This window comes from Solea senegalensis, linkage group LG9 (assembly GCF_019176455.1).
Source record: "Solea senegalensis isolate Sse05_10M linkage group LG9, IFAPA_SoseM_1, whole genome shotgun sequence".
In the NCBI taxonomy this organism is placed as follows: domain Eukaryota; kingdom Metazoa; phylum Chordata; class Actinopteri; order Pleuronectiformes; family Soleidae; genus Solea; species Solea senegalensis.
In genome coordinates, this window is record NC_058029.1 from 21,241,571 (window position 1) to 21,269,477 (window position 27,907).

General features: G+C 43.5%; 2 protein-coding genes across 6 annotated transcripts; one reads left to right on the forward strand and one right to left on the reverse strand.

Annotated features, from left to right (window-relative positions):
- The first annotated feature begins 718 nt into the window (after window positions 1-718).
- Window positions 719-4,005, forward strand: rabac1 (Rab acceptor 1 (prenylated)). 4 transcript variants are annotated; one of them, XM_044033252.1, is made up of 6 exons: window positions 719-789; window positions 1,542-1,691; window positions 1,944-2,156; window positions 2,353-2,450; window positions 2,874-2,975; window positions 3,130-4,005. In XM_044033252.1, exons 2-6 carry the CDS (start codon window positions 1,570-1,572, stop codon window positions 3,216-3,218), a joined length of 624 nt encoding a protein of 207 aa, XP_043889187.1. In that variant the 5' UTR covers window positions 719-789; window positions 1,542-1,569; the 3' UTR covers window positions 3,219-4,005. The 4 variants fall into 4 exon arrangements, with proteins under 4 accessions (XP_043889187.1, XP_043889186.1, XP_043889185.1 ...); XM_044033251.1 differs by having other exon boundaries at window positions 1,559-1,691; XM_044033250.1 differs by having other exon boundaries at window positions 1,562-1,691.
- Window positions 4,006-5,883: 1,878 nt separating this feature from the next.
- atp1a3b (ATPase Na+/K+ transporting subunit alpha 3b) lies at window positions 5,884-25,154 on the reverse strand. Of its 2 annotated transcripts, none has more exons than XM_044034708.1 (23): window positions 24,975-25,154; window positions 24,762-24,855; window positions 15,065-15,142; window positions 14,534-14,593; window positions 14,133-14,336; window positions 13,777-13,890; window positions 13,040-13,174; window positions 12,832-12,949; window positions 12,375-12,643; window positions 12,077-12,275; window positions 11,715-11,959; window positions 11,424-11,616; window positions 10,368-10,543; window positions 10,110-10,246; window positions 9,868-10,018; window positions 9,148-9,316; window positions 8,818-8,972; window positions 8,576-8,699; window positions 8,164-8,309; window positions 7,830-7,960; window positions 7,597-7,698; window positions 7,398-7,489; window positions 5,884-7,007 (listed from the first exon to the last, which is right to left on the reverse strand). In XM_044034708.1, the coding sequence occupies exons 2-23, from the start codon at window positions 24,765-24,767 to the stop codon at window positions 6,979-6,981; spliced, it is 3,033 nt and encodes a 1,010-aa protein (XP_043890643.1). In that variant the 5' UTR covers window positions 24,768-24,855; window positions 24,975-25,154; the 3' UTR covers window positions 5,884-6,978. The 2 variants fall into 2 exon arrangements, with proteins under 2 accessions (XP_043890643.1, XP_043890642.1); XM_044034707.1 differs by having other exon boundaries at window positions 15,065-15,181; window positions 24,975-25,137.
- Between the last annotated feature and the right edge of the window lie 2,753 nt (window positions 25,155-27,907).

The window sequence follows — 27,907 nt, forward strand, 5'->3', positions numbered from 1 at the left end:
ACAGAGCTCCGCCTTCCACGACGACGCAGGGTCACGTTTTACTGCCACTGATCCGGAGTCAGATTTACTCTGCGAGCTCCACACTGAGGCAACGAAACTGAAAAAAGACCTGATCCCAGGACAGCTGACTCAACTCTATTGTCTCAGCTGTGTTGCTGGAACTATATAAACAAGAAAAATACTTCGCATTTATTTATTCAAGAATCTCTTTTAGGCACTAAACAGTGTTAATGATATATGTTGAGTATACTGTTTATGAGTATATACAGTATATTCTGCCACTTATCTCATCGATATATCTATACATATGCTGTTAATAATAGATATCCTGTCAAAACAAAAACATATATTACTATATTTATATTCAGTTTAAATATACACACTACATTTATACTATACAGACCCCTGATTTGCACTTTATTATATTTATACAACAGTACTGTCTTTTTTGTTAGAAGCAAACTACATCTCGTTGCACAATGATAATAAAGTTGAATGTAATCTAATGCAATGTTATGTTATAGAGTAATTAAAACAGCCTAATAAATACATCAGTCTGAAGTCAAAAGTGTAGCATTTGAGTCAAAAGAGCCTTGTGTCATAGTGAGCTTGTGGGAGCAAACTTCAGTTCCATACTCTGGGGTGGTGATCAAGCACTGCTGTAACCAGTCAGTAGGTGGCAGTGTTTTGCGCCCAGGCCAGAAAGCAGGAAGTTAAATAACATCCACATCATATCCGTCAACCAGAGGAGCAACAACAGCTCTGAGGTAGTCAAAGCAAACTTCTGCTGTGAGTATGTTCGCTTTAATGAGCACACATTTAACAGTTTTTATTTTATTTGATCTATTCCTCTGAATATTATACAGGTTCAAAAACAGTGCCGTGATTTAACACCACGTATCTGTCTTTTGTCGAGCACATCAACGTTAGCAATAAAGCTAGCTATAATAGTGTTTATGAACAACCAGCAACCTTCTCTTTATCATACCCCAAGATATGCTACGTGTTATGTCTGTATAATAACTTACATGTTGGAAACGTATAAACGCCATAGAATTTACTTCATTAACGATTACTAAAATGTCGTAGTGTGGCTGATAAAAGCCTGTTTAGTGATGTGGCAGTGACCAAGCCCTGCCTTTGAAAGTTTCCACTCCTCTTATACTACGCTGATTATTTCTACGTTTTTAGGCGTTTTAAATGTTGTATCCAGGACATGATTATTGATATTAAGTGTTATGCGTAAGTTTTATCGTATATATGGCCATTGATGGTTATTTTTATTGTTTGGTTATATGATTTAATAAAACGTATTAATATTTCCTGTGACTCTCAAATACATGCAATGGTTGCTTTGTAATCATGTTTCCAAGAATCATTAAAACGATTTAAAATGAAAAAAAATGAAGCAATGGCTTTATCTGAATTTTAAATTGATGTGGCATTTGTTGACAGAGTTATGACCAAATATTTTTCTTTTCTGTAACTTGAAGTAGCTTTACTCAAAATTTCTGCTCATTATATACATGTTTGTCAATAAGCTCCTGCTCTGCGACAGCAGGTCTTTCAATGTCATCTGGAGCTCCAAAGGGGGAGAACTGTCTTGTCGACATGGACAGTAAAGCTGGAGATCTGTTCAGTGCTGAAGATGCTCATCCAACTGGCACAGGTGGAGGTGGAGTCCTAGCAAAGTAAGGGCTTACATCCTTTTATTGTATTGAAGTAATGTAATTCCATTATCAGACATTCTCTCTTCTACTGAATGATGTGATTTTTTTGTTTACTTGTATATGAATCAGACAAATTCTTTCAAATAGGCCTTCTTCCACCAGATATTTATAGCAGGCCAGTTACAAAGTCTCTGGATGTCTGTTTGCAATGTTAATGTATGACATTCTCCCCCATGTACTGTACATGTAATATGTCTATAACTACATTTCCAGGCTATGGCTCCCTAAAGGCCTCTCACCATCTATGGCTAAAGAATGGATCGACAAGCGTCGTGTGTCCATTCGACCATGGGCTAGCTTTGTGGACCAGCGAAAGTTTTCAAAACCCCGCAACTTCGGAGAGTTGTGTCAGAGGGTGGTGAAAAACGTGGAGACGTTCAACAGCAACTATACCTTCATCTTCATGGGTCTCATCCTCTACTGCATGTGAGGCCTTAAAACAATTTATGTTGTGCTGTTTTTGTCAGTCTGAATATTTTCTCTTGCTGATCTGTGTGTATGAATAAGTTATCATGACAGAAACATGATTAAACACTTAAAAATTTAATCTAAGATTTAATATTTTCACTGCAGCTCATATTGACACCAGATTAATTAAGCTGTTGTTGTCTCTTCCCCTCAGTATCAGCTCTCCCATGCTACTGATTGCCTTGGCTGTGTTCGCTGGTGCCTTCTACATAATCCACCTCAAGTCCCTGGAGTCAAAACTGGTCGTCTTTGGTCAGTAAAACTATTACAAATTTAAGCCATATTCGTAAGGGATTGTCTGATGAGAAAAATTAAGCACTGACACATTAAGTCAAACTTTAAAATAATTAGTCCGTTTTAAAGACTGTATTAAAACAAAAGTCAGCTGCCAAGATGCTTAAAAAAAAACATAAAATCGTTTTTGTTTGTCGACTCTTAAAATATGCACAAGAAATTGTATTTATCTATCGTCCCAAATTTGTCATTCACATATGATGAATTCAGTGTGATATTACTTAGGAAATGTGCATTTACAGAAGCAGGAGAATGTCCTGAACAGCCAGGCAAGGTAGTAGTGCTTGGCTCGAGCGGAGGATAATAACTGGTGTCAAACTGCAAAGAAATGTAGTTCATGCATGTCATAAACTAAAAGAATGTGTGTTTCTTGTCAAACAGGTAGGGAGCTGACTGTCCCTCACCAGATGAGCCTGGCTGGAGCTGTGTCATTGCCTGTGTTCTGGTTGGCTGGAGCTGGAGCCGCAGTCTTTTGGGTTCTTGGTAAGTCAAACAGCATTAGTTGTCTTTAATTATTTATTCTAACTGAATTTCTTCATAAATTAAATAATTTTCTGCTGTTGAACGTAATGAAAATCTGCTTGTACGGACACTAACGACAAAACCTTTCCATCTCATTCATTACGTCTCCTGTCAGGAGCTACACTGTTTGTGATTGGCTCTCATGCTGCGTTCCGTCAACTGGAATCATCCGACTTGGAGGAGCTCCTGATGGAGCCAGTGTGAGGAGCGGACTGAACTCTCAACAGGTGCAGGTCATCTATCAGTCTGTATTTTGACCTTGTAATCATGTCAGTCGTGGGGAATCAAGGGAAAAATGAGTCCAGAGTCTGTTCCTAAACTACACATGCATCCTGTACTCCCTGCATTTTATCTTCATCAGCAAATCAAGAAAAGCACCTTGTCCTGCCTCTGAAATAATTGTTACTGTATAGTTTTTTTTCAATCTCACTTGTACACATACAAATAATCGGTATTGGGCATTTAAGCACATTATATAGATCAATGCCTTTTTCTTGAAATATTATAAACATTTAATGCTTCTGGTTTGTGTCTGCTCCTTGTAACATTCCTTACACAGTTGGCTTATATACCTGCTATATTTTGTTGTCAATGTCTTGGGAAATGGCTTTTCTTATGTAAAAAGTATGTACATGCAATGGTCACACTGCTAAGGATTTTTTTCAAAGACAAAGTGCCATAAAGCTTTAAAATGTCTTGTAAACTAATAATTTACAGATAAAATGAAATGCTTTATTCTACCGGGTTCAAGGAAACTAATTGGTAGGTAGGCTAAGGTCAGTAATGGTGTCTTATGAGGGGCTTAATATGGTACTCTGACGCTGACAGTTTACATGTTGATCAGCTCTGCTTTCAGTAGAATCAGATCTGAAGGTCATTCTATAACCCTGAAATATTTCTTTTTTGAAATTAATTTGTCTACATGTAAGGTGAGTGTTTTTTGTATTTAAATGACATTTTGGAAGTGCAATAAACCTCTGATGTAAAGAAACCTGGCTGTCGTTATTGGCTACATTTTGCCTTTTCCTGTCCAGTTTCTTTGTTTTCTTGCCTGTCTGCCAAAACTACAGTTGATTCATGTTTGTGCATGCATGGAACTCTGTGGCTTTAGGTACTTAGTTTGTACATTTCCTCATTATTCTGCTCTGGTATGAATACACAATGGAACAGGACAGTTCAACCCTCCTGGCTCCTCTTCTTTATCTGTAGTACACAACACTGCAGTGCTCACCAACCCCCTCTTGCCCCCCCACGGTCCCCCTCTTGTCCCCCGTTTCATGTGACCCCCATGACCTGTGGTCTGTGACAGCACAGCGAGAGCGCCCCGTGCTCAGGTTGCTATGGCAATGACCTTGGAGGGCCCAATTCACACACACACACGCACTCACTCGCTTACACACTGCGGCAAAGGCAAGCGATCGATATTCTATTATACGGAGGGTGGCGAGAGGCGAGAGAGGAGAGTCGCACTGCAGTGAGCTCACTGCAGAGACACAGGGGAAATTAGAGAGAGGGTGAGGGTGTGAGTGTGTTGGTCAGTGAGTGACAGAAAGTGGGAGTGTATGTGTGTTGGTGTGTGTATGTATAAGCAGGAGACGCTACATTTGTCATTGGACAGCAGTAGACTAGTGCCAGAAAGTTTTTGTGTCTCTAACTCAAAGGGACACGTCTTAAATTTTCACTGGCTGTAACACGGTGTCCTGTAACAGTACCTCTCTCTCACACTGTAGAGCAGTATGTTGTGTATGATTTATTGGACTCGGGCACTAGAGGGGCAATAAAAGGTTCATTTAAAATGAATTAGCCCTGTGGCACAGAAATGTAGCGTGATTGCCATCTGTTCCCTTAGGATAAGAGATTCTTATTATCCTGTTAGCAGAAAGCCATTTTAGATATAGCAGCTTTTACTAATAACAAAATGTTCCTTTTTTCCTAATGTGTGTGCTTATTATTTTAATAGTGCTTGTGAATAGAGAATGATTCAGTCTGTGAGACACTGCTGACAGAAAAGGCTGCACACGTTTACAAAGGAATTTTGGTGCATTTCCTTGGGCTCCTGCCAAATCCTTTTCCTCTGGCAGTTAAATGCGGTGTGCAGGTTGACATGCATAATTAACTCATAACACTAGGTGGCATCACACCATCAGATTTCTATTTTGTAACTAGATCCTAGATTTTTAGCAGAAATGTTGCATAACTTACACAGTTAAAAAGTGGAAGTTTACATACTGTGTGATAAACAATGACATTGATACTCAGAACTCAGTCAGAATATTAATGTATGTGGAAAAACTTTACTGAATATAGATGTATTATATTGTATTATAAGGAAAGAATAGGATGAGAGTAAATCTTGTGCTTCAAAAGACAAAAACAGTGACAGAAAGGCACAAACACAGTCTACGTTGTATTAAATGTTCTAAATGTTTTATTGGTGTTGGTTTCATTTATTTGACACACATGTTCTACTAGTTGTGGTTTTTTTTTTTTTCTCTTGAATTGCAACTTTCAGCCATCTGAAGTTAAACCCAGCCTGAGATTGCTGGCCCTTCACTGGTCTCCATCACACATACATGCACGCAGAGCTGGGTCACACAGAGAAGTACACCAAGACATGGAGTCAACCGGACCTGGATTTGATCTAAGAATAGGCCCCAGACACATGGACGCATCATCCACCCCTCACCACAGCACAACACGCTGCACCACATCATACCGACACACCTGCAGTGATAGGAACCTGACATCCTTAAAAACACAACCTGAATCCTTGCTCTGCTCTGAGATAGTTGAGACAGTCTCCTGGAAAACCAGCAAAAATAACTGAAACCAAACAAAATACAAATCGAGAGACACGCACACACATCTCTCATTGTTTCCAATCTCGCCAACATCTTTAATGTCTTTCTTGAGCTGTTTTTCAACATGTTTTTTTTTCTTTCTTTTTTTACTGTTTCATTTAAATTCAATATAGAATTGTATAGATTTCCTAGAGCACACAGAAAAAAAAATTTGAGTTGCATTTACCAACTTGGGTGTACTGTAATAGTTATTAACAAGAACAATGGTTCACACAGTGCACACAGAGACAAATGGGGCAGGAGGGAGGGGAGGGGAGGGGTGTGAGAGACAGAGGGGGGGAGAGAGGAGGGACAGGTCCCCCATGGGATGTGCTTAGTTAGGCCTAAATGAGGAAAAGCAGCTCTCACAAACCCACCCTCCTGTTTTAGAAATAAAAAAGACAAGTAAAACCAGTGACACCCACCCCCCCACCCCACATATTAAAAAAACAAAAACAACACTGTGGCCATTGAGAACAACAAAGAAGGAAAATGGACGCTGTGAGAACAAGAGGGAGATGACCACTCCACTGGTCCTCCACAGACAGGAAACCACGGCAAGAGGTGGCAGTTGAAGTGGTGTCAGCGGTGGGATCGCACTGTGTCATCTTTATACGCGTGTGTGTGTGTGCGTGTTTGTGTGTGTGTGTGTGATTGGAGGACAAGCAAAGGGTTGGCAAGGAGGGATAAGATAGTGGAACAAAGGTACAGAGAAAGAGGGGAGAGGGAGAAGAAGGGAAGAACAGGGGGAGGAAGGAGCAGGATGGCCCTTTTTGCAGAGCATAGACACTCCATTTGTATCCTTAGCTCATTCAGATCTACTTACACAATATGCAGCTGCCGTTTGGTAGATATATTGGTTTATGTACACAGCTGTGAGAGAACACATGCAAAGAGTATCATAGGAGTTGGGAGAATGGGGGGGGGGCGGGTCAGTGTACAAAGTTGTAAAGGTGCTTTTGCTGCTTTTTAATCTTTGGGGCAGTTGAGATGAAAATTGCTTCAAAGCGATTTTTGTCTTTAAGGGGGCAGGACATCCGGAGGCGTGTCTTGCCAGGGACAAAGTGATGGGAGGGAGAAATAAGAGGAAGATGAGGGGAGTTTGAGCCAAGTTGCTCCATCGATCAATAGTATGTCTCCCTTTCCACCCAACCTGGAGTGAAACAAGAGGAACACATTATATTGTATTTTATTAGCATTTATGTAGTCAATTTGAGCACAGCAGCCATGTTGACAGGTCATAGTAAAGTAACAGGGTGTAAATGATCCAACAAATGATAGCCCAGTTCCATTTAGCTCGCTCTTTTATACATTAGTTCACTTTCACACTACATGAAGAAAACAGAGCCATTTATATACAGTATATATATATATACAGTATATATACCTATATGACCTGAAACGTTGTTGTCACCATGAGCTGGTGAGTTTGGTAACGAGCACGGAGGGTTACCACACCTGCCCCAGAAACGTCTAGCAAATGCCCCCCCCTCATATAACAGCATGCTTCAGTGAAGGGCTTCATGAGAGAAACAACACTCACCTCCAGGGTTTCGACGGATGAGCAGTTTTCGGATTTCATCATAAACAAAAATGAGGAAACTATAGGGGAATGCACAGAACCACCAGGAAGGTCTGCGGACGAGACGAGAGAACCACGTTAATTTTAAAAGCAACAAACACCGAACATCTTTCGTATCAGAGTGAAAGCGTGTTGTGATGGAAATGAGAACGGTGGTTACTTTAGAGGATACATCCTGAGTGCCACATCCATGCCTGGACAATAGGACAGGAAGGCAGCCAGAGCTGTCTCTTCAAACAGGCCAAAGATCAAGATTTTGTTCCTGGACAGAAAACACAACAAATATGTGAGAAGAGGAATGACGACCAATACTTGCATTTCATTGTACTTCATTAAAACGGTGTGTCTGGCAAAAGATAAGACACATCAAAGTATAGCAGTTGCTGGACTCACCTCATGCCTTGCTGGAACACAGAGTTACGTCTGGTCTTGCAGATGATGACATCAGCCCACTGCACGACTACAATACTGACAAAGAAGGCTGTGTGGCACGTGAACTCCACAATCTTCCTCTGCTCATATGTCTGAGGATGGCAAAGGACAGAAACAGCGTGAGGTAAAGTTACAAAACATTCAATTCAATAAGTGAAATGACTAATCACGACCTGTTTCAACCATTGTCCATATCTTTGTAACATGCTGAAGTTGTTATTTCCTCAAGGAAAATGAAAAGGTAGCCGTCAGCCCTACTTTTATTAAACATAGCAATGTCTTGAGATACACTTACCCACTGTTGTCCATAACTGTCTTCCAGGTCGTTGAGGGAGCGGTCGTCCCAATTTAGCCGAATGCCTATTAGTCCAGAGGGCAGGAAACCATTTTCAGCCAAGATGACAAAGTAAGCGAAGAAGCCTCCTAGAGCCTGGATCATACCTGAAGAGAATCATACACAGAGAAAAGATTAAGTCATGGATTTCTACGTTTTTCTGACTTCCTTATCTGGTTTTACCAAAACACAGACAGGCCCAACGGTAATCCAGCTCTTGTGAACAGAAATGGACAGAAATAGAAGGGATAAAGTAGAGTAGTGTAGAGTAGTTTCAACACAAAATGACTTTCAGGCAACCAAGATCAAACTCCAATCCACATCAAAGACATTTCACAGCCTGGATCAACAGTTGCATCTTCAGATCACCTACCAATTTGTCCATAGGCGATGCTGATAAGCCTTTCATTCACCAACTTGTCTCTGAATGGGTTCCTGGGCTGACGCTTCATGATGTCACTCTCAGCTGCTTCATAAGCCAAGGAGATGGCTGGAACCTAAGAGACGAGGGACACGCGAGCTTTTAGTGTCCTCTCTGTAAGAGCTGGACACTCTGGTTGTGAGCGTACAGATGTATCTTTGACATTAAACAGTGAGTGTTTGGTTAGTGCTCACCATGTCAGTTCCCAGGTCAATACACAGGATAGTGATGGTTCCCAGTGGCAGGGGAATGTTGGCGATGATGAACAAGAGGAAGGGTGTGATTTCTGGGATGTTGCTGGTGAGTGTGTAGGCGATGGACTTTTTAAGGTTATCAAAGATCAAGCGGCCTAAAGAGAGAGAGAGAGAGAAGCAGAAAGGTTACTTCCACTGAACCCCAAACCTTTAGTCTTGTGCTATGATTTTGTGTCGCACATTTGAGTGAATAAAAGAGAAAACGCCATCCCCCTCTTCCTACACATTTTCATTAAATGCTCAGTCGTGTTGTCCTTTGCATCATCTCACCTTCTTCCACTCCTGTGACAATAGACGCAAAGTTATCATCTAATAAGATCATGTCTGCAGCCTGTTTGGACACGTCGGAGCCAGAGATTCCCATGGCAACGCCAATGTCGGCCTTTTTCAGAGCAGGAGAGTCATTCACACCGTCACCTGTCACAGCCACAATGGCACCCTGGGAGAGACAAAACAAAAAGATGCCTTGTAATTGTTTTTATTGTTAGAATCTCTGCATGAGGCTGACATTAACACTCTTTTATTAATATAACAATAATAATAATAATAATACAAAATACCATTATATAAATTAGTTTAATACTATTGTTCCCAGTGTCTGTTTTTTTACAGGAAAATATTGTATTTGAATAAGTTATGTATCGTTGAAAATGAAGCTGCCACCTTTAAAGGATGAAAACTGATGATTAACAGATATATTATTTAAGTATGAATCAGTATTTGTATCATAACCTAATATAAGAAAAAGGCTAAACCATTGGCAGTGTCAAAAGCAACATAGAAATCTCCCAGTGAAATGTTCTTTGTGTGTCACACAGGGAATATTCATTCAAAAGGGAACTAGCGCCATCTACTGTTCTCAAAGTATATTGTACTTTTGGTTATTTATTGTGCAATAATATGAAAAAGCCATGTTCCTGCATGGCCACAGTTTGATAAGGTACAATGAAATATCTTATCTTTTATTGCCTATAATTATTCTCATAATACCTGTCTCTGACAACCCTCTACAATGATGAGTTTTTGTTGTGGGGAGGTTCTGGCAAACACGATCTCTGTGTGATTCCTCAGGATGTCGTCCATCTGATCCTGCGACAGCTCTTTCAGGTCGGTGCCGTGGATCACACACGCCTTGGCGTCCCTGAACACATACACATTCAAAGTGTCATGTAGGACTCATCTTTTACGGGTGTTCATTTGACTGCATGTGTGTTTCTATAAACATGCCATACCTGGGGTTGACCTGGCTGACAGGTATATTGAGACGAGCTGCAATGTCCTCCACTGTTTCATTGCCTTCTGAGATGATGCCCACGCCCTTAGCGATGGCCTTGGCTGTGATTGGATGATCTCCAGTGACCATGATGACCTATATATAACAACAAGAGCGACAACGATGACGCTTCTTTGTGTTATTTCCAAGGCATTTTCAAAAAGTGCCCGCTTTACAAATGACCACGAGAAATAACGAGATGGTAAATCAGGCTCACCTTGATACCAGCAGATCGACATTTGCCGACAGCATCGGGCACAGCAGCACGGGGAGGGTCGATCATGGACATGAGGCCCACGAAGCAAAGGTTATCTGTCTGGAAGTTGACATCATCTGTGTCAAAGGCAAAACCCTTGGGGTACTGGTCTTCTGGAAGCATCACGTGGCAGAAACCTGTGAGGAACAGAAACATGATGTGATTTAACATTGAGATGCCTCTGAATTACTTACAATAGCACTTAAAGTATATTATGTAAGAAAGTGCCTTTGCAATAATCCTTTGCAAAACAAACAACGTTAATGTAGAATTTACACTACGAGTGATTACATTAACAGAGTGTAAATGGAGTGTCAAAACCAAGTGTCAAGGGTCATTTACAGGGACTGGGTTGGATTCCACAAAATTATTTCCAGCCTTTAACTGAGGATTTATGTTTATAAAATACAAATAACGTGCATAAAATGTGGATGTGATTCATTTGTCAAAAAGACATCTCTTGGTTATGGCTGATCTAAAATAATATTACAAAAAATGACAGCAAAATAGCATTATATTATACACACATTTATATTGTGAAATTAGGTTGTGGTACTTTGTTATCTTTAAAGGGTGAGTCCCTGGATGAAAGGTTTGGGAAACACAGCATTTTACTGTTGGTAATTAATTAAAAATATACACCAACATATATATTTCTTTATTTAATAATGAATTGTGTCTTTGTCAATGAGTCAATATGACACTAATTTTTTTCTACCCGTTACCTGTATAGAGAAGTACTCAAACAGGCCACTAGATGGCACAAAGAGCCAGAAGAACCTACATTGAACACCAGAGATGCAGGAACTGCAGGAAAAAATCTTGCAGCTGAGCTTATGCCAAATTGAGATATAGAGATACGTATAGCAGTTCATTGTAACTACATAATATCCCAAGTCTGTTCTAAAAACCTTCTAAACCTCAGGTTTTGTCCATTCTTATCTTCTATCCGGGCTCTCTTCCTCTCCTGACCTTGAACATCCATCGTTACCTCTCTGCACTTCTGCCCTTTCTTACCCAGCACTCTCTCCCCCAGTCCTCCAAGCTCCATGTAGGCGTTCTGGAAAGCTTCCTTCAACTCTTCATCCATAGGCTGCTCCTTGCCCTGCAGCAGGATGGTAGTGCAGCGGTCGAGGATCCTCTCAGGAGCTCCCTTCATCACCAGCAGGTAGCGGTTGTCATTGAGATCCTCTGTCTCGTGCACAGACAGCTAAAAGAAGGGCCAAAAATCAAAAAGTTGAGATCGAACATCCCAGACTTTAAGACAGCACTGTTTTTGTTTTCGTGCGTACACAGCTATTTGCTTACTTGGTATTTGTTGGTGGAGTTAAAGGGGATCTCAGCCACCTTCTTGTTCTTATCTCTCATCAACCTGACTGAGCCACAGGACAGCTCGATACACTTGAGCAGAGCCGACTCTGAGGCATCGCCGGCAACATCGCGCTTCAGGATGGCGATGGAGTCTTGTCCCGCTTTGAACTGAGCGCGGTTACACAGAGCAGCAACACGTGCCAGAGACTGCCAAGTCACTGACGACTTGTCAAATGAGGCACCTGGACAACGCACACAGAAGTGGGCACTAATTATTATTATATATACCTTTTTAAAGTAGACACAGTATTTCAGACACTACGAGTACACGCGTGTTCTCCCTCCTCTCCATTACTAACCAGACTGGTCCTCGGTGGTGTCAGCCTCGTGGATCTGGTTGTCAAACCACATGTGGGCCACAGTCATCCTGTTCTGGGTCAGAGTTCCGGTCTTGTCAGAGCAGATGGTGGAGGTGGAGCCCAGGGTTTCCACAGCTTCCAAGTTCTTCACCAGGCAGTTCTTCTTAGCCATGCGTTTGGCAGTCAGGGTCAGACACACCTGCAGACAAAGACAGGATGTTAAGACAGTTACTGTTGAGTGAGTAAAACACAGAGACCACATCATATATGATAATTATCTATTCAGTGGTCCACTTACAGTGACGGTGGCCAGCAGCCCTTCAGGCACGTTTGCCACAATGATGCCGATGAGGAAGATGACAGCCTCGAGCCAGCTGTAACCCAGGATGAGGGCCAGGACGAAAAAGGTGACACCCAGGAAGACGGCCACACCCGTGATGATGTGGATGAAGTGCTCGATCTCCTTGGCGATGGGGGTTTTGCCGGTCTCCAGGCCAGAGGTCAGCGTAGCGATGCGACCCATGACTGTGCGGTCTCCAGTGCAGATAACGATGCCACGTGCTGTGCCTGGTTTATGATGATAAATGTGTTAGTTACTACAGTTTATATCTGTGTTTTGTGGGGAAAAAAACTACTAATAATGGTTCTATACCAAGAGTAATGTATGTGTCGGCTTGTTTGGGGAACAAAAAACCAACCACTGGCACACAAGATAATGAGAAAAAAAGCTAATGCTATCGCCATGGTGACAATACCTTCCACACAGTTGGTGGAGAAGAAAGCAACGTTTCGGGTCTCCAAGGGGTTGTCATGGGTACAGTCAGGTGACCTGCTCTGAGGTTCTGACTCGCCAGTCAGGGAGGAGTTATCCACCTATTCACACAGAGAAAGAATAAAACATGTTGTACATGAAGAAGGTGTGTGTGTATGAGAGAGAGAGAGGGGGAGGGAGAGAGTATATACCTTGCAGCCATGAGCAGATACCACCCTGATGTCAGCAGGAATCCTGTCTCCACCTTTCACTTCGATCAGATCTCCAGCCACCACCTCTTCAGCGTTGATCTGTACCTTTTCACCCTCTCGGATCACCAACGCTTGCTGCAGGGAAGACATCAGTGATTGTCAAAGACATGGTTCTCAGTCAGAGCCTGACTAGAGGAGGAAATACCACACGTCTTGACATTTGACTGCTAACTATGTATCTGCCTGTCACAGCCTAACTGTGGGCGGACACTGAGCAGCGCACAGGGAGCAATGAGGGTTGGGTAGTTTGCTCTGCAAGCCAAGAACCCTTTCCACTTGGCGGAGGGTATCAAATGTGACACATTTTTATTATAGCAAATATGTGTAAAATTGGTGGTGTATAATTGGCTCTTTGCACTGCGGCCATTTTGGCAGGAAAATCATTGGTGATACTGATCACATTAACGACGGCTCTGTTCACTTTATGTAGTGTAAGTCAGGCTAGTATGACAGTGAGCGAGTGAGTATGCACCTAAAACCCTGAAGAACAGCCCAAGAAGAAGCACTGCAGTGCACTTAGAGAGTTTAAATAAAAACAATGAATAAACTAAATATTAAATACTTTCTTACTGTTGTGCACAATGGTACATTAGTTGATCATTTCTGAAGAAAAATGTTTGCTTCTCCTGACGTCTTTTTCACAAACGCTCACACACAAACACAAACACATATTGTACCTGAGGCACCATGTTCTTGAAAGACTCCATGATTTTGGAGCTCTTAGCCTCTTGGAAGTATGAGAAGCAGCCAGTGATGATGACAACAGCTGTGAGCACGATACCCAGGTACAACTGGAAAGAGAGTAAAAGAGGGAGACACAGAGCGACGGTTTGAGAGAGAGCAAACAAGTTCAAATATATTTGGAGGCAATGGGTGCTGTGTGTGTGTGACAGTCAAATCACTTCTCCGAGGTGTTAATTATGTCTCTGTGTCGTGGGGTGGTGGACGTGTTAATGAGGTGTGGAAGTGCCAGATGTGAATATGTTCTTCGGGAATCCGTGTGACTCTGTGTGTGTGTGTGAGGGACGCTCACGTTGTCTCCTGCAGGGTCGTCCTCAGTGGCTGCCTGGATGGCGTAGGCCAGGAAACAAAGGATGGCGCCTAACCACAGCAGGATGGAGAATCCACCAAACAGCTGGCGACAGAACTTGACCCACTCTGGTGTGGTGGGAGGAGGGGTGAGAGCATTGGGACCATCCCTCAGCAGGAACTCTGCTGCCTTGGCGTTGGTCAGTCCCTGGAGAGGACAGAGAAATTCAAACCTACCATGTCTTTGTCCACATTACATGATGAAAACCACACATTGAATCATCGTCTATTTCATTGTCAAACCTGAAATATACCATTGAAGGTACGCCCATGCCACCTAGTGGACAACTGGGAGAACAGCACCACACCACAGATTTACAGGACACGCTAAAACCATCGACTCACCTGCACAATATCAGTCTGGAATTTCCGGCACACTTCCTCTACAGACATCTTATGTTCCGTCTGAAAACAGTAAACACACGAAAAATCAGTGATCTGCATATTTCAGAATGTTTAAACATTGTTTTGCATGCAGGACAAACGTGAGGACTAGAATAAGAGGTGATGTGAATTAAAAAAAAACAGCTTTGAGGTTTGAAGTCTTTTAAAAATATCTATAGAAAATGATTAGAAATTGAGTCCATGCATGCGCTTCACCTGAAAGACAAGAGTATCAGGGCAGCCAGGTGTGGCGGCCCTGCTGTCTGTTTCTTGTGCTGAGATGTGGAATCAAGATGATGACTTCTTGACAACAGATCAAGCCTCTTACCAGCAACAATATTTTACAGAACAAATCCATGTTCTTTTCTCACACTATTTTACGTGGATGGAATAAAAATTTAACGGCTTCAAATCCAATGATCATACCGACATTATACCAACGTTCAGTTCAGCATACAGTATATTCAGGGATAAAGGACGTTTTTTACTTACAATGGGCACTTCCTTCTTCAGGTCATCCATGTCCTTGGTCGCCCCCTTCTTCTTCTTGGGGGATCGGTCATCTTTGTCCTGTGTGGTGGCAACGCGGTAACTGTCTGATCGGCCATACTACAGACACACACACATGTTTTATACATGCCTCGGACTAGGTTAGCTATAGAAGAGAGTGGTCTGTGCCCCTCTGCATGTAGTCTGAGCTGTTCCGTGGGCTTGTACACTGACACTGTACGGACCTTTTTGCCAGCAGCCATCTTGACATGTTTTAGCACAATGTTCAGTTCATGTAAGTCAGGACAGTGCAAACCAGGGCACACAAGCTAAATGGAACTGTGCCATCATTCATTTGATTATTTACACCTGTGATTTTCCTTCTGTCAAAATGGCTGCTGTGCAAAGTCTTTACATGCCCTCTTTGTTGACAGCATTATAACAAAATACTGAACTGCCCTTGAGGTTTTTCTCTGTCAATGTACCGCGAGTATAGTGACACTGCATCCCTGTGAAGTGGCCTTGTGAAGTCGCCTGCATTTAGTCAATAATGTCAATTCTTATGATTAAAAGAATCACTGTGACAGGAAAAGGAAACTTCATTACCCTGGTAGAACATGTGTTTTTGCACCTGCAGACTGATCGGACACATCTGTGTGATTTAATCATTCTTGCTCTGATGTCCAACAACAGAACATGATCAAACTGATTGGTTCCTGCTCCCTTTCATTCTTTTTTAATCTGGCAGCAAACATTAAAGAAAGAGAGAGGCAGAGCAGACAAACTGAGTTTATAGACTCATCAAAGACTTTCTGATTGGATTTGAATGTTTCTGTTTTGCCGCCATTAGACCAGAAACACCAGAAACACTTTGATGCCCAGATTACTAAAAATTACCACACACACACACACACTTCCTGTTTTACTGCTCCTTAATTCAACAATCCTTTCAGAAATGTTTATTAATTAATAACCACAACCTTCTCCACTGCTGCACATTATAGTTGTTCTTCTCTGACAGTAACTACAGTCCAGACCTCTGATGTCCATCATCAGAGGTCAAAGGTGACATGAAGAGGTAGGAATCTCTCTCTGGAGATCCGAGTGGGTGTCGCCAGTCCAACCCTTTATTGACACAGCAGAGTCATCAAAGAAACTGCCCTTGGTTGCAAATGACTGGAGGCGGGGGGGTGGCATGCATGACAGAGTAGCAGAATCCTGCTGACATGGAGGTCACACTCAAAAGTCATAAATTCACCTCAGATCAGACATAAATGTCAATAACTGTCAATGTAATAATCAATGACAGGAAATATCTGGTGTAAGAGATTTGAGTGCAAAGGGTAAAAATGGAATGTGGAGGTGTTCTTCGTTGTGTGGTGATTCTTTCCTGGCAGCATCTGGATGTCGCTGCTCAGGATCTTCGCTCGGGGTGTGAATCACAGGGTCACCTCACGATACGATCCGCGATACCAGTGATATCACAATACAATGATTCTGTGATAATCAATATACTGCAAGACAATCATGCGGCCATACGTCACGATAACTGAAGAAAATAAAAGTGCAGGATTTCTCTGCAACTCTGTAACTTCTGCCCAAGTTTCCCTCTTTCATTTGAGACATGAAGTAGTGTTGAGGGAAACTGGCAGGGACTACTTTGTCTCTCCATGCTTCTGTCCTTACAAATCTGTCCATTCTGAAAGTGGAGTCCCTGCTCTTCTGCTCTTTTTCTCCCCTTTGGAATTAAGAGTTTCTTGACTTTAGTTGAACTGTATGCTGAAAATCACTGAGACAAAGTCAGACAAATGTCAGTATATTTGCAAAAGTATCAAGGAGAAAGTCTGAACCTATGAGGACTGACAAACACACCCTAACCACGCACACACCCGCAGTGTGTCGAGATTCTACTGACAAAGATCAACGTTCCACCACATTTACCACTTGAAGAGTGCAGCTCTTGTGTGAAGCTATTGTGAAATCATGTCTTTACGTATTTAATGTGCACATGGTTACAAAAACCAGTCGTTCTAGTCTTTCATAACATGTGGATACGATCTGTGGCGTGCCATCAGGACATAATCAGGGTTTGGTCCTCGAATAGAAAGAAAACAAAGTGTTATTTCTCCAGATATTTTAGAACAGTGTTACAACAAACTCTTTTCATCCATTATATAAATCACAGCCTTCATGTGGTTGCAGCAGGTCTTTGGCTCAGAAAGGTGGGTTGACGACCAGTCAGTAAAGTCTGTAATTTCCATGGGCACGCCTCTGTTTACAAAGGCCGGGGCTTGTTGGGAACGGCATTTTTCAAATGTGTGCTCTCGTCTTTAAGTCACTGCACTCCACTGGTGACAATTCCCACTCCCACCCAGCTGCTCAGACACCACTTCTGAACGCTAAATCAAACAATAAAACAAATAGTTGGACTGCATTGGGGCAGAGAGTCGTATGTCAGTGGGAGGGAGTGGTCTGCAAATGCACACAAGCACACACTCACTCACACACACACACACTCACACACACACACACTGTTCTGCAACAAAAGAGCAGGTGAGCAAAGCTGCTGAAGCAAGACCAGGCAGGCCTGGTGTGACAGAGATGTACTGACGACTGATGCAGTGGAAAAGTACTGCTGCTCACCCCTCTGAGACAAAGCCTTTACATGTGTGTTTGTCTATGTGCATGATGCACACGTTTATACAACACAGACATGTATGTGTTACATTATATGCATTTATGTTTTCCACTGGAGATCACGCGAACAATCCGTGTCTCTATATCTCCATTTTAGAGATCGTTAAAGTTCTGGATTTATCTTTTCTAATATCGATGATCTAAAAGATGACGGACAGGTGACGGGTGTGTTAGTGTGGATTCAGACATGTAAAGCTGCACAGTGTACAAAAGGGGCCGTGTTAACTCAGCAGCACACCTGCACTTCTCAGCATACAGTGTGTTTGTTTAAATATGAACATGTACACACACACACACACACATATAGAGGTGGTGAGGCGTGGCAAAGAAAAACAATATGCGTTGAAAAGTAAAAGACACAGAGAAATACATGTGGTAAGGAGGAGATGATGGACGGATGGTATTGAGTACGCAGAGAGGGAGTTAGGTATCAGTGGGAAGTGAGAAGCAGGGGCAGTTAAAGAGGGAGAGGCAGGAAAAGAAAGGGAATGAGAGCAACAACGTGAAAGAGACTGAGAGCGAGGGAAAGAGAGCTGTCACTCTTCTCTTACGCATCTAATTAGAAATTGATGAGCAGTCTTTGTCTGCTGGCTCTGTGTCTGCGTTTGACCTGCAGTGACCCACTCTAATAGATTGCACAACCTCACTAATGCCATGTGTGTCATTTGTCACTTTAAGAATGCTAAGAGATTATACTCTCACTGCACGTTTGTGTCTTTAGATGATGGATATTTGCAGATATCAGGATCACATGGAGAGTTAAGAGGTTGCCGATTTATCATATGCGTGCGTTTACACTGCGATGAGTGTGTTAGCTTTGCAGGTGTGAGTTTGTGTGTGTGTGTGTGTGTGCTTGCCACTCAATCATTAATGACAGAAGGGACAGCTAACCAAACCTCTCAGTTTCCCCCTCTTCACACACAGCTACCTAAAACACTTTATTTACGTTGCACTATTCAGCAATTAGAAGCAGTTCAAAAACACCTCCATGGCGGTTTATGACGTGTTATCCTGTAGTTGTTATCAGATACACAGTGCATCAGAGAAGTCTGGGTTATAAACAGATAATGAATGATGTGAAAACAGCTATATAGTATGCATAAAATACGCTTAGAACTGTTAAATAGGGCAACTCTGAGTACAGTGTCACCATGGTCTTCTCACTTTGTCGAAGTCACTGTGCAACAAAGGTTAAACAAGTCTGAAATCGAGACCTACACGTATATAATAACTGCAGTCATCTCCATTTTGTGCACATACACTACATACAAAAGAGTCATTTGCGATGCAGACAACACTGGAGTGAGCTCTGTGTCCAGCTGTCTCACACAGTTCTGCATAATGTAACGAGTCCCCACTGTCCTGAGGGAGGAAACAGAGACCTGTGGCTGGAATTACAGACGCACAGGCACCACAGAGGCAAAGCAGACATATCTCACATCATTAGGAAATAGAAAAGTCACACAAAGCCTCTATGGATCGCTAAGAGTTATCACTCACACCCAGTCAAATATTAGCTTATTAAAATGTGCTTTAAATATAAATTCACAAACAAAGAACCTGTGTTTTAGATTTGATCTTCATTTATTCTGCCTGCCCGCCCTGGTTAACCAAACTGAACCTTGCATTTTGTCCTCATGTGAACAACTCTGATGACTGAGTGTGTTTGGAGGGCAACCACTGTAACCATGGTGACCAGTACAGCCATCAGCATGGTGAGAAAGCTCATCTGTGGCCTCGTACTCCCAGGATCCCCTGATGTGATCTGTGACAAGAAATAATTGATGCATGTGTAACTGGACGCTGTATTTAGTGCTGTATAATATAATCAGGCAAGTGACTCAAGAAATGAGTGTGGTTTTTCTGTGCGTGTGCGTGTGTGTGTGTGTGTGTGAGCGGAGGTGACTCATTGTGTCGGCTACAGTGAATGTGCAGCGGCCGCATGCACTGTGGCAGAGAGACTGAGGGAGATGTAAAGAGAATAGAGCTTAAAACTTAGACTGATTTATGTTTAACAAGTTCATTATAAGTCCCATAATGACTTCTTATGAACCATAATACTACATAGATGTAATTTATTATGACCAAATGGAATCAAGAGAAACTACTCTGTCCTATTTAGCACATTCATGTGCCAAACTAAGCTGCATGTTGAAAAAGGAGTGGCAAGTGAGAGGACTAACGTGGTGGGCATGTTCTCAGTAACGGGCCAAGGCTTGCCCACGGTCAACAGGTTTGACTGAGAAGCCTTATTTTCTCCCTCGTGGGATGGAAAGAGGGAATCACTGTTGTTCTTTCTAGTGCGCTCTTTTGTGCGGCACACATGAGTCATATGAGGAAGTGTCAGGGAGCAGCTGCTGCCATGTTCCAGCTTTTGTTCCAACGTTATCAGGACCCGACCATCGCAGTTTGGTAAGACCTGCGCAGGCGTATCCACATCCTCTTTTGCACAGAGCAGCCACATTAGGGGATCACATCAGCTTCCCTCCACTGAGCATGTGACGCCCACATCATGGCCTTATTCTGAGTGCTTTCTGTCATATACTGTATATATATATATATGTGTGTGTGTGTGTGTGTGGATGTAAATTATATATATATATATATAATTATAATAAATTATATTTACTGCAGTGTCTGTGGGGAACACCACCTGAATGAATTATCCAAAGGATGCAACTATGATGTATTTATTCAAATGAATATTTCAAAATGTTGTGCTTTAAATGTCTGTGTGTATTTGTGTTGTTGTTGTGTTGTTGTGTGTGCGTGACCTTGCAAGGTCACAGGACCATCTGCTGTTTCTTGCAGCAGGGGGGCAGAGGCAGAGCTCCGGGTCCCAATAGGGCACTCAGGCTGGGGGACCAGAGAACATGGCTGTTGGGATTAACCAGTCTGATTACTACACTGGATTAGCCCACTCTGATCATCCCTCACTTTGTCTCCCTCTCTCTCTACTGTTCACGCAATACAAGCAAAATTACTCCTTCAGTTAATTCAAAATAAAAACATTAAATCTTGATTAAGTGCAAAATACATTAGTGAAAGGTCTTTTGGTTTAGTTGCCTTGGATAAGTGAAACAATGACCCTTGTCATTGTTTGAACAGTAAATAACCTGGCATCCTTTACGACTCCTCATCAGGCAGCTGGTCACACAATGAGGTGCACATGTGCACGAACACACACACACACACACACACACACACACACACAGTTGTTCTGTTCCACCGAGGGCAACCGTTGCAACTATTACTCCATTATTAATTGATGACTAAATTAATCTGTGACTATATTTGATAATCAATTAATTAGTTTGAGTGTGTTTTTTTGTTTAATAAAATAAAAAATAACCTTTTTTAAAAAAATATGAATATATTCTGGTTTATTTGCTTGTTTGCTGACAGTAAACTGAAACTATTTGAACAGTTCAACTGATAACATAAACTATCATTAGCTGTGGGTTTACCATTCCTTAATCAAATTAATGGTAATGATATATAAATGAATTGTAGCACAAACTGTTCTTCTTTCACAATTGTTTGACTACTGTTAGTGGCAAACTGGTGTATTACAGCGATGTGGAAACACATGCTCACATAGTTACAGTCTCACACACTTCACAAACACACACACACACACATCTCCAGGACAACGTTGTGGATTAGTCATGTTGTTGTATTCAGGCAACCTAACCCCTCTGAATCGTTCTCAATATGAAACCTAATAAGACGTTATTGCTGGAAAACTGTTAGTCTTATCAATCACAGTAAGACAGAAGTGACCTTTACATTTTATTAGCATCACACCAGCTGCTTCTGAGCTCCGGCCTTTTCCCGTTAGTCTCACTCTAGTGAGGAGAGAAGCTGCCTGCAGGCTTTTTTGCTGGGGCACTAGAAACGTGTGGACTATGTCCTTCAGAGACTCTCACTAATGACATTGTCCTCATTACAGTGGCTATCTATTGATTAGAATCCCTCAAAGAGCTTGATGAAGACAATGGATTGGTATTTCGAAAGGGTCACCGTATTGACCTTAATTGACCCCTACACACCACAGAGCCACATCGTCACAGCTGGCTGTGGAAAGACTTTGCTTTTCGACTGCTTCCTGCACAGTGGGGTGGGGGACAGAACAGTCGTGGTAACATCACGCAGCAGGTGCAGTGGGGAGGGATGTACAGCACTCTGCACCAAAGTGAGGGCTGGGCCTCTGCAGAGGCCACACACACACATACATCTCCTGAACTACCTTTCACTAACTCCTTCACTTCCTCTGCGCACACACATGCCTCACCAGTGCCAACATGAAAGAACACGCTGTTCTAGAAACCTTTATACCAGGGCACCAGGTAATTAGTACGTCTAATCGAAGTCTTAATGTGAACACAAGTTTCACTTCAGCCGTGCTGCCTTCAAAGCAGCTCAGCCATTGTCCTCATCACCTGTGTCCATGACCTCAAAGCCTCCATGCTCCTACTACTCATTCACCTGTCTTAAATCCTCCACCTCTAGCAGCACTGACACCACATCCCTCCATCTTCTCCACCGTTCATCAAAATCACCATCTGCTCAACATCCTATGACGACTGTGGTCCACCCAACCTCATCCCTTCTCTCTCTAACCCTGACCTCCTGTTAACCAATCCCACAGAGAGCAGCATGAGGAAACAGGAGCCATGGTAATGTGAGCCTCGGGTCATTATCCTGTAACAGGATATGCAGCCATGGCTGCCCTCCCCCTCTGTACACCTCCTCCATCTCTTTAAATCCCTCTCCTTCTCTCTCTCTGTACACCTGCAGGCTAGTCCTTACACATACATACATTCATTCAGTATCCGCCCTTCCTGTCTCTTTCTCTCTCAGCCTTAGCACATTCCTTGTGTCATGTGTCTGAAGGTGACAATGTCCACACATGTGTTCACACCTTTATCAACATTTTTCTCCTCTGCAGTCACATCAGGATCAACTACATGGCCAAAAAAATGCTGCATTGCAGATCATTTATAACAAACGTGTCTGTTTGTCAGTGGAAACATTTCCTTAGAGATGCTCTTTTATTTTTAGTCTCTCTTTGCATCACTGCTGTCCCCTTAACTCGGTCTTTTCTACGTGGCACCGCCTTTCAGCCTATCACAGCTCTTTATTGGGAATTTCCACACCAGAGACCCCGCCCCCGGTTTGACGCAGAAGTCACGTGACAGCGGTGCCCATTGCGGCCTTGGTGAAGGACAGGCGGCTATGCAATGGCACAGTGCGCCAGTGCGTAATTCTGAAGTGATTAGGGAGTGCAGTGGCCGGCGACGCGTAATGATAAGGTACCCACATCCATCCATCCATCCATCCATCTAACCACCCATCCATCACTTCATTCTCCTCCTCCCACCTCAGGGTCACCTCAGAGCGCGCGGAGTGAGAGGCAAGGAAACACCTTCATATTCTTTTTAATAAGCTACAGCCAGTCTCTAGAGAGCTGAGCTATCTTCCGATATGACTCACCACTTCGAATCAGTGTCTCTTCCTCACACTGTGAAACCAAACTTCCACACAGCAGCCGCACATACGTAAGCACTTTTTTTTCGCAACCCAATCCACTTTGACGCAGTGCCCACTAATGCTGATACCGGGCTGATTTCGTGCCACGGACACGGAGCAGATCACATCTGGAGCGCCTCTCCCGGCACATCCGCTGCTGTCACAGAGAGCGGCTGATGCCTCTCAGCAGCACCGCTCGGTCCTCTCCCTCTCTCCCTCTCTCCCTCTCTCTCTGCAGCGTCATGATGCCACCGCATTATTAAACAGGCACATAGAAAGAGAGCTTGTACAGTAAAACTCCTGTGCTGCAGGATGATGGTGATGGGGCAAAAATTGCGCAATAGCCCACACTAGTGGCGCTGTTTCCTCCCCTCATGCCTGCACTGATGAATTTACATAAGGCTCATACGTGTATCTCAATAACTCGGACACATCAGATGATTTTAACGCTTTAACCGCGCGCACAGGAGATGACGTCTCACTAAAGACACGGATAACCTTCTAAATACACGCAGTATTTATTTAATCCATAGTGAATTTGTGCATAAATGTGCTCACTGTTTGACGATTACCGAGTGCCCGTATGTTACGTCACAAATTAAAGGGGGGAAATAAGCTGATGGTGAGGCGCTTATTCTCGGTAACCGCATTATGACGCATGGGTCAGTGAGGGTGATGAGGATGAGGATGAGAATCCTCGGCTGAAGAGAGAGGACGCGAGGGTGGAAGACAGCAGCATCTTTAACGGAGGAGAGGAGATGAGAGGAGAGGAGAGAGAGGAAAGGAAAGGAGAGAGAGAGGAGAGGAGAGGAGAGGAGAGATGATCCTGATGCAAAGGCATCGCGTGAAGGAGGTCACAGTACAGTGTCCTTTCATTACAGAAAAAGGCGTCTATATATGTGAAGAATCGCTTCAAATATTAGAAAAGTCACAGTTAAAGCACAGGTTGTGATGGGAGAGCACCCCCTCCTCCCTCACTATCCAACACGCGATCTCTCTGTGAGAATAAACCGATTAGGCCCAACACAGCTGACAAGGTTACAGTCAAAGTGCGGCCTATCTGAGCCTTTTTAATGCACAGAACCCACAGTGACGACCTTTAAACCTGCACAGACCTGCTTTACATCGACACTGTCACATCCCTTTTCATTCTTATTTCACCGGAAGACTTTTTTTAAGCTTACATCAGAGCAACATACGTCATGAGCTAATAATAAGTTCTTCAAAATTCAATGTTACAACCAGGCTGAAGTCAAGTCACAGAGCCGCAGCGTTTAACCACCGGCTTCCTCAGTTTGTCGCAGTCGAACGACATAGTTCCGCATCAGAGTCAATGTCACTCAGACAAAGCAGGTTTACATGGAAGGGAACAAAAACGACGTGAGGTGGTGAGACACATTTATCAGGCCACTTCTCCAGGTGAGCGTCACAGCGCAGTGATAAGAAAGTTGCAGTGGTCAGTCAGTCTTACCCCCATGTTGGCGCAGTCACTCTTCTCCTCTCAGGTGATGCACGGCTTGAGAGGTGTCAGCCCCTCACGGTGAATTCTAACAAAATGCCTTTGCCTTGGAAAACAAAAAACAGGACATGCTCAGTATGTAAAATGAGGGCGGCTGCTGAAATACAAACAAGGTCTACACAGACACAATACGTTTGTGGGGCTTGAATAAATCGTGTCTCAAACCTTGCAAAAGGTGAGGCTACAGTCTCTGACGTCTCTCAGATGAAATGCTGTGGTCTCAAGCGGAGCATCACGCGGGGACGCGCTTTCCTTCCGTTGCTCTCTGATAGTTGCGGTGAAAGACCAGACGCACTCACGAGCCGCACTGATACCTTCTCACAACCTGGTCTCCCTCCGCGGATCCGCTGCCTACTGCCGCGTCACTCCCTCCGTTCCTCCGCCGCAGCAAGAAGCGCCCACCGCCGAAACAGCGCCCGCCCACCGCTCACACAGTCAGCCAATGACAGCCGTGAGCGTCTCATCACTGATGTGACCGCCGGCCAACGGCGTTGCTCTCCGTCGTCGCGCGGACCAATAGCAGAGCAGCTCTGCTCCTCCTGCTTTACTGCAGATTTCCGAGGCTCGCAGCCAAGCAGCGTCGCGAGTCTCTAGGCTGAAATTGTTGTAAAAATGGACGCACAAGGTTAGACTCTTAGCTGTCGTGGTTGTGTTTGTTCACCGTGTCGTGTGTTCATGTAACGTGGGAGAGTGGATACGTGTGCGCCGTTGCATGTGATAAGCACCACCTGGATGTCTCCATGGGTTCGTGTTGGTCCTGTCTTGTGTCATGTCGCACACACACACACACACACACACATCCATCCATGTGTCACTGGACTACAGTGAGGCCTGTGGCTGCAGCAGCACACTGTGTGTGTGTGTGTGTGTGTGTGTGTGTGTGAGAGAGAGATGCATATAGGAGCCAGAGTTTAACATCACTGCACATTAGTGGCATGAGCAACCTGCCTGTCTATAAGAGCAGGTGCAGCGTGATGTGTGGAGACTTGCACTCAAAGGTGAAACTGGTTGTTCCTCAAAAACAAGGAATGCTTGTTCAAGCCATACAATTATGTCTCTTGGTGAACGCTTGAGAGTATTTTATGAGGGCAGTCAAACACATTTAAGTGTCCACACTGAGACAGGAATGAACGTCTGAAACAAATCAAGTTGCTTCCTGTAAACAGGATGGAGAAACCGAGTGGGGGTGGGGGAGGGTGGAGAAAGGGAGGCATGCCAAGGACATGAAGAGTGAAGTAACGAGGACAAGCGCTGAGGACAGGACACGGGACAGATTGTGTGTTTTATTGTAAGTGTAACAGTGCTAAAGAACATGAGAGCACAGCTGGTCTATGTGTGCTGCACCGAGTTTGTCATCACAGGCCTTTGGTCACGTTTTTCCTGCAGCAGTGAGAGCACACATGCAAAGTTGCTGACTTGCATACGCACACACACACGCACGCACGCATGCATGATTTGCTAGGGAAAGCTGAGAGTCATCGGTTGTGTCCCTGCATCGGACTGTGGCCTCTGCTTCACTGGCTTTTCTCGCTGTGGGGCCTCAACATTGACCAAACATCAGCAGGAAAACCAAGAGCTGCAGAACAGCTTCAGCTTAAGAGTCAATGAAAACACTCTTCAGACATGTTGTGCTGCAGCTGGTTTGTATTATTTATCTGAAACAGGACAGATGATTAAAAGGGTCAATTATGTAATCCTCTGGAGTTATCCGCTGGCGAAGGTTAAGTGTATTTGCCAATTGTGGAAAATCCCTCTCATTCATCATGTTAAATGTTATCCCTGTTTAATCCACTTCTGTTTTCAATAACAGCTGACACCGTTAATGTTGTATTAATGTTACTGATTAGAATAAAATCCACATTAAAATCACTAAATGTTACGCACTGCAGCTTCAGGTCAGTTTTAGTTCCAGTAATGTGATCAGAAATCCTACTCAACATGAATATCTTAAAAGGATCTCCGCACTGTAAAAGTGTCAAGACATTTACATCATATAGACAGTAAGGACTCACTAAATTTAGGAATCATTTGATCCTGAAGCTGCCCTAAGGGTGACTTTGTCACTGTGCCGCTGCTGCTGCTGCTGCTGCTGCTGCTGCTGCTAATAAAGTTCTTTCAATCTCATTTCAACCAAAATGGCTGCCACTACTATCCTGTCGTGACCTCAGTCATACCTTAATGTTTCTCACTCCTTCCTTCCCTCCACCACACACACACACACACACACACACACACACCCCTGCAGCACAAGAACAGAGGGAGGAGGGGAAGGGAAAAATCCCCCAATTCAATCTCCACAGCAACAGCAGTCAGATGACCTTGTCTCCGACTTGTTCTGCTGAGTCAGAAATCGAGGAATGGGTGGGGTGGTGGGGGTGCAGGCAAGCATCGCAGGGATAAAGAAAGCGAGGGAGAGGAAGATGACACGCAGACAAAGCCCGTACTTATTGTCATTCTCACTGATTCTACGTCTACACATGTAGACTGTCGCTGTGTCACACACGCCACTGTCATTTACATAACACTGAACTGTGTTCCTGGAAGAGTAGATGACCACACGGGACAGAAGAGTCATGATGGTGTGAGTGGATGGATTTTACGAGTGAGTCACCACGTTACTCTACGCCGTGTGTGTAGGAGGCATGTGTGTACACCAAAATAACATGTGTATGTGTAAGCTAGAAATGGGGATGCATACACTCTGTGGAACATTGTAACCTGGCTGCAGGGATTTGCTCCCATTTAACCTCACAAGCACTTGTGAGGGGCTTCACTGATAATGGACGATAAGGCGTCGCTTGCAGGAGGAATGATTGGTCCTCTCAAAGTTGTTAGATAAGGAGTCACATCTCTGTGGCAGGCAAATTTATTTTTGCACCTGGCTTTGTGCACAGGGACACTGAAATAAGATTGCTCCTCGCTGAAACTAATGAGTCCATCTTAAGCACCATAGACTCGTCTGTGTTAAAAGGAGCTCTGCTGATGATTTTACGGGCAATTCAGCACATTCAATCAGTGCCAGCATCTGTCTGTGAGAGTGATCACTGGTTTACTCCAGACAATCACAAGACGGCAAAGAAATGACAAAGCCAAACGAG